At 30.3% G+C, this 7495-nt stretch overlaps 1 protein-coding gene across 3 annotated transcripts; it reads left to right on the forward strand.

The window, feature by feature from the left end:
- Positions 1–262: 262 nt before the first annotated feature.
- LOC126967738 (eukaryotic translation initiation factor 5A) lies at positions 263–7495 on the forward strand. 3 transcript variants are annotated; one of them, XM_050812405.1, is made up of 4 exons: positions 263–297; positions 2004–2243; positions 3506–3707; positions 5638–7495. In XM_050812405.1, exons 2-4 carry the CDS (start codon positions 2035–2037, stop codon positions 5707–5709), a joined length of 483 nt encoding a protein of 160 aa, XP_050668362.1. In that variant the 5' UTR covers positions 263–297; positions 2004–2034; the 3' UTR covers positions 5710–7495. The 3 variants fall into 3 exon arrangements, with proteins under 3 accessions (XP_050668362.1, XP_050668361.1, XP_050668363.1); XM_050812404.1 differs by having other exon boundaries at positions 274–363; XM_050812406.1 differs by lacking the exon at positions 263–297 and adding an exon at positions 323–346.

Raw genomic sequence — 7495 nt, forward strand, 5'->3', positions numbered from 1 at the left:
CAATTTTCAAATTCGTAAAATAATTTTGTTTTCTCTACATTATATTTATTTCAATTTGTACATAACAATGAAGCTAAATTATGGCGTTCCCATTAATGTTCATATTAATATTTTAATTTAGTAAGAAATTTAATGTATGAGGCAAACTGTGACAATTAATTTGACATATTAATTATATTTCCCGCCGTAAAATGGCGGCGCTTTTATCAATTTGAGAACCCCTCGACAGGAAGTGAATGAAGAAGGTGCTACGCAGGCGCAAATTGACCTTTCGGTTGAAGAACCCGTCGGTCACATGTGAGTGTAGATAAATATATTAGTTTTATCGTGTTCCTCCTTTTCTTAAGTAAATTAACTTTTTTCGTAAGTATTTAATGTGGTGGATAAGAATTTGTGTAAATATCATAACAAATTAGTGTGGATTTTGTGCTAAAGTATTTGAAAATTTTATCGTGGCGCCGGCACGTTTGTCATAAATCATAATTATTTTTTGCATTTTCAAAAGTCCCCAGGAAAAATAAGTTGCTTGCTAAATACAATGTGCTAGGAAAGTTTAGTGTCCGTAAACAATTTTGTGAAAATTATGTGTTTTGCCATGAAGACATTGTCAAATATGTCTATGAAGCCACATGTCCGGATACCACAAGGCACTTTCCACCATCGCCAATAAGTGATAAATCGGGCTTGATTTTAAGGCTTAGTTTTTATTATAATTATGTTATAATAATAGATTAGTATATCCTAGAATATCATTGATTTTCTCATCTGATATTCTAAGGTTTAGGATTTCGTCTTGATACACTAGGTGGGGTTAGGTCATGTACAATCTAAAAACACAATGTAATATCAAGTTATTTTCTCTTAACAGTCATTTTTGCATATTATAAATGTACAATCTCGACTGTAAACCTATCTAGATTAAGCTTAATATCAGTACGTGTTGCGTCCACAGATGTAAAATAACAAAATTTTCTTGAACATATGATTTATAATATTTTACCACTCGTGCATCAGATGTGTACCAAAGGATTACTAATAGTTAATGAACAGTTACCAATTCACTGTTAGTCTGCTTTGTGAATACTTAACATAACTTCAGTCTTTGTAGAAAAGGCTTAACATAATCATGTATCCCCTTTTTGTGTTATATTTCCTATTTCATTAGCAATGCAGCATGCATCTTTCATCTTATGATGATGTCATCACCATGATGTTTATTGATACATGAGTACAATTTTCTTCTATTTTTATAAACTTCAGTTCATTCATATTACAGGGTCAATAAACTTAATGCTAATATATAGCTTAGTCATTTTAATCATACAGCGAATGTCAAGGATATATTATTTAGACACCAAGTATGAATAGTATCAATATTGATCTTGTAGATATATGACAGCCGAGCACATGGTGAAGCATTTAGTTGAAAAGTTTATTCATTTCTATGAAATTCGTTTACATAATAATTGTAAATGTTGCTTAGTCATTTTATTGATATTTTATCACTATCATATTTATGCTACCCCAGAAAGCTAATAATATAGCCATGTGGTGTTGTCATGCTAGATGTGTATATTGTTAGGGTCCAAAGAGATGTGTGTTTTATATTTTTAATGAATGGAATTTGTAGCATATTTTTATTCTTAACCTTTTCTTCCAAAATTATTTTTACCATTTACGAGCCTATAGAGTCGCAGATGTAATCTATATTGCATTTGTGCTGTGGGTACTCGAAAATTAAACACCAGTCTCTCATATGCGTCTCACAATACTATTGTGTGTTTTGAGATCACCGAACAAAGGCACAACTCATATTAAGTGTAAATATATTTAATAGCATCAACTCTCATTTCCAAAATTGAACTAAATATTATTTTGTAAACATGTCATTATAATATTGTCAGTTATAAATCTTTACTTTAAAAGATCCTGTTTATATTGTACTTTCTGATTCTTAATAAGTAAATAAACAATCACTTAAACATAATTTATTTGTATTACAGATCACACCTTCCTGTAAAAAAATCTCACACAATGAGTGATATTGAGGACACACATTTTGAGACCGGAGACTCTGGTGCCTCCGCTACCTTCCCTATGCAATGCTCGGCTCTACGCAAGAACGGATTTGTTATGCTTAAAGGACGTCCATGCAAAATTGTTGAAATGTCTACCTCCAAGACTGGAAAACACGGCCACGCTAAAGTTCACCTTGTTGGAATTGATATATTTAATGGAAAGAAGTGAGTTATTTTATTGTATTATAGATAGCAGGTGTTATTTGATTTTATTTATATAAAATCAAATTAAGCCTACCCCAAATTAATATAAATTTATATCAAGCACATTAGATCTAGTTTTTTTCACACTTAGCCTTGGTAAAAAATATTTCTCTCATACTACAATACTATCTTAAAATCCCAATAGCAGTAAAAAAGAAGTTTATATAAATCTATGATAATAATCTTAACATACAATGAACATTTTTATATATTAAAAATATATTTACTGTTTTTGTGTTGCTTTAACAATCTTTTTTTCTACTTCAAAGTTCAGACATCAGCAGCTGCCTTAACAATTGTTGTTATATAATTTTGATTTACTCACAAAGTGTTGAATATTTGATGTTTGAGTATTGTTGTGTTTACATATTATATTGTAATTATAATAATTATTGTAAAACAATGAAGATGTGCATGTTAATTTTAAATTGGGTGGATATGAGTTTATTGCCTCTTGATTTGTAGAATTTTAATATTAAATATATGAGGTAGTTATATAAAACTATTATCTTTATTTATTTACATATTTTTTTCTTATCTACATAATATAAGAAATAACAAACAAAATAATTTTGTGAATTATTCCAAAGTGTACCAAAAATTATTTTGACATAAGTGTTATTTCTTTGACCTAAATAAATATATAGTTATTTTGTATTTGTTTTGGAAATACAACCATCCCTGATGGTGTCATAGTGAACATAGAAATTTTAAACTCTTTCGAGCCCATAGAGTCGCGAATATGATGAATATATCGTTTTTGTGCTGCGGGTACTCGAACATTAAACAACAGTACTAAATATGCGTCTCATTGAATAACTGTTCTCTGGGATCACCTCAGATGTATACAATCAAACCATTTTTATTGTTTCAATGAAATGATCTTATTACATCATATATTTATCTGAAATACTGGAATTTTGACCACTACCTTAAAAAAATAATTTTTAACACAAAAAAAATGTAGCAACTTATGTTATAGTTATTAATATAGTACATTGTCAATAATTTCCAATTATTTACTAAACTGTTTATATAAATAATTCAAATAAAGTACTTTATAAAGGTTTAATTATAAAAAATATATATTAATTGTTTGGTAAAAATTTTTCATTCTTTCCATGTTAATGTTTTTCTGCTATCCAGATAACTATTATTATTAGATAAATAAATGAATTTATGGTGTTCTGAATAATATGTTTATTTTTAACACCTATCCACAGATATGAGGATATCTGCCCATCCACCCACAACATGGATGTTCCACACGTTAAACGTGAGGACTACCAGCTCACAGACATCTCCGACGATGGCTACCTCACTCTCATGGCGGACAACGGCGACCTACGTGAAGATCTCAAGATCCCTGACGGCGACCTTGGTACACAGCTGCGCGCCGATTTTGATGTTGGCAAAGAGTTGTTGGTGAGTTCTTATTTTTACAATATTCTTTATACATATCCTATGATCGATATTGTGGAGTGTATATGGATCAGATTTCAGCTGGTGAATAGCAATATATCACAGACTCATAGCAGTATAGATGGGTTTTAGAGGTTGAAAAAATCGAGTATAGAGTCTCTAACATATTTAATAGTGTGTTGGTGCTAAATACACTCGTAGATAAAACTGTCAGCCTCATACCTGAGCTAATGTACATCATGAGCTATATGGAGACATAGGCTTTGACTACAAGCTAAATATTTAAAGTTGTTTTCAGAATAGAAAAAAAAATATACAGAACTTGTATCATATTCAACTACAATTTTTGTGAGTGTACACTAATATAAAATTGATAAATAAATATATTTTTTTAATAGATTTTTGGCTTCATGTTTAATCTTTTAATCCAAGTTGAATGTGATTGATATTTTTTTCTGTTTATCAATTTGATAAAAACGATAGATTACTATTGTACTTATTGTCACTATCAAATGTGTAATATACATTATTTAATTTACTACTATTATGTTTTGGGCAAAGTTTCTTCATATTTTATAAGAAAACTAAGACATTATTGTAAATATATACTTACACCTAATTACAGTGTATATTTGCCATTTTGTTTGATGACTTTTTGCCAGCTTGTAGGCAGTGACATGATCCACTTGCTGTAGAAATTTTGGGACTTTAAAAAAGAATTCTAAAGACACCAAGAATGTGAAAATCTGAAGGTGCAAGGTCTAATATGGCAGTGGCAATAACACTGCCAGGACTGACTCCTTTTTTTGGGGGGCGGCTAAAAAGTATGAGAATATCTTGTTGATAGTAGTGATGGATAGGACACGATTTGAAAATGAGTTTGTAAGAGTAGCCTCTTTTTTGCACTGAGTCAGTACAATGTCCTACTTCAAATGAGGCGAGGCGACACTTTTGATGTTACGAGTACAAATATGACATTTGATGTTATTGCAGTCGGAATGAACGACATAGTAATGTTATTATGTAGGTAAATAAAAAAATATAACAAATATAATTTTAAGTATAGATTATAATTATATATAATAAAAATTTTATTTAATAAACTGTGATTTTAATGTATTACAAAAAATAAGATGTTCCATTTAACAAAATTTAATTTTTTGTTATTTATTGTGCATTTGTTTTAATTGTTTTGTAGCATGCCACTCGCTCCCTCACTCTCTCACAGTTCACTATAGTGTTACAGAGTGGGTACTGAGTAGTTGAGTAGTGAGAGCGCGTCACGCGACTCCCGCGACATAAAATTTGAAGTAGTACAATTTTAAATTTCGAGCCGCTCTTACATTTTGACGTCATGTACGGGACAAATGTACCGCCTCTTGTATGTCCTACTCAACACTAGTTGATAGGCCAATATCCTTCTAATCCCTGAAGCCTGATGAGCTACTTTTGACCACAACCCTCTTGGATGTTTGTAGCCCACTTTTCATTATGTTTTAATAAAGAATCTCAAATGAGTACATGATTCATTAGGTTTATCGATCATGTGGCACCCAAATATCGAGATTATTTGTATACCTAGCTTTTTTATGGGGTCGCTTTTTCAGAAATGGCTTCCATTTTATCTGTTAAAAAAACCTTAAAAATATAACCATCTGCTTCATTAAATCTAATGAAGAAACTCATTTTGGCAGAAAGAAAAACGAATGAAAAATAGCTGGAAACAACATTTTCCAAAGTATTACTTACTTTTGTTGATGTATAACCAATTTAATATGTTAGTTACAAATAGAACAGCCAAAGAGATTTTATTATAATATATACATGCTATATGCGAAAATACTTTTTCCCTGACTTATTATAAAATCATTTTTCGTTTAGTTGCTTAACTTTATCAATTATGATTCTAAACTATGATAAATTTTGTTTTCAGTGTACCGTGCTCAAGTCTTGTGGTGAAGAATGTGTGATTGCAGTCAAGGCAAATACGGCTCTGGACAAATAAACCACTTCAGCATTTATAGGGACTATAACATATTATAATTTTTTTACAATCAAACAACTCTTACATAAATGTAAAACATAATATTATGTATAATTTAACATGAGAATGGGTGGTCTGACCGGGCTTGCCATCAGTGAATGCCATATTAATACTTCGATCTAGATATATATCATATCTGGGTTTCATCCATCAAAAACTTCATTTCTGGTGGTGAATTAAATTTATTGCGGGTATGATATTATATGTTGTGACATGTGTTGTTGATAAAATATAAACTACTTGATGTGCAAGTGCAGGCTAAGCTGAATGTACGTCCTGTCAGATCACTTCTGTAAATTCACGTTTGTTTTGTTTTGTTTGTTCTCTTTTCGCTTATCTATCTTAACATTGATTTGCGAATGCTGGTATTGTTGATCAATTCAGTGAGACTCCTCGTAATTAATATAATTGTTTTATAGATATTTAACCGTACGAAAAGATGGACGCAAACTTGAAGTTACTACCATACTTTGATGCTAAATTAATATACATATAAAATAAAGAAGAAAGGAAAATTCTTAAAAAAAATAGAAATAAAGGAAAATTTTTTGAATGTGGTGTGTGATTGATTGGTCCTTTACTCGAAATGGGACGCCTCGCGTCTACCTTTCCCTTTTGGTGTAACACTTGCCAGTCTTTTGACAGATCTATATATTTTTATTCAAATTTTTCAGCTATAATTTTGTAATAGTGATGAGACTGAACAAAGTCACCCGTTGTCTTCAGTTAAGACTGAATTTGCATTTTATAGAAAACTAGGTTGAAAATACTATTTATACTAGAAAGACTTTCTTTCCTTGCTCTCTGATCATCTCTGATGAATTTTATGGCAAGTGTTGCGTAGAAAGGTTTTGTGTATAGGGTAAAACTTAGTGTACGGACTCCTAACATCAATTGTCAAAGACGGTTATAAGAGAAATTAATGTAAGAATGTAAGGTAAGGCCCTATATTGAGAGATATTTTTTTATGCATTCAGAATTATTTCATCGCATTTAGAATTAACTGTAACTAGTGGACAGTGTCATCATCACCGATTCGCGTATTGTACATTATTTTGTCGAAATTGCATAATCGTTATTGTTGGTTTTTTATACTTAAACAGCTTGTAATCAGATTTTTAAATAAAATACAAAGTATTTGTACTGACATCAGGTGGTGTTAATATAATACTTTGTCCTGATAAAACAGTTTTCATTTGGGAACCTATTTTCGCAAGCCAGTCAAGAAGCTGCTTAACAATAAGTAATAAGTATTGCTACTACTGAGTTTTAATATATTATTGTTTCCCAACCTCGGAAGAAATCGATTCCTAAGAATAATTTTGAATTAATATATTGCTTCTGTGCAAATTATCCTGAATTTAAACAACAGGTAGGTACCTAGAACAATTAATTTGGGGTACCTTAATAATAATATTGCTGTAGCCAGACATGTTTTTTTTAAAGAATAGTGCTATTTACATCTAAGCCTTGGAATAGTGATAGGTATATTTTATTTAAAAATTGTCTAGTAGCTTACGTTTATTTGACTTTAAAATAGTTACGGTATGTATGTTAAGTGTTCAAGAATTAAGCAAGCGACAAACAAATCAATCATTTGAATGGATGTAAGAATTAAAAACCTAACGCATTTTAGTTATGTATGTAGATAATGTTGTACTTCATATTATAATTCTACCGAATTACAGAAATTACTGTATACCTACTTATTGAAACAGTCATTCGAAATAAAAATCTACAAAAAATA

This window comes from Leptidea sinapis, chromosome 13 (assembly GCF_905404315.1).
Source record: "Leptidea sinapis chromosome 13, ilLepSina1.1, whole genome shotgun sequence".
Lineage (NCBI taxonomy): Eukaryota > Metazoa > Arthropoda > Insecta > Lepidoptera > Pieridae > Leptidea > Leptidea sinapis.

Excerpts from the sequence above, each read along its gene's own strand:
- LOC126967738 (XM_050812405.1), top strand. The coding sequence starts at position 2,035 with ATGAGTGATATTGAGGACACACATTTTGAGACCGGAGACTCTGGTGCC. Across the intron at positions 2,244-3,505 it reads GATATATTTAATGGAAAGAA|ATATGAGGATATCTGCCCAT; the intron begins GTGAGTTATTTT and ends ACCTATCCACAG. Across the intron at positions 3,708-5,637 it reads ATGTTGGCAAAGAGTTGTTG|TGTACCGTGCTCAAGTCTTG; the intron begins GTGAGTTCTTAT and ends TTTTGTTTTCAG.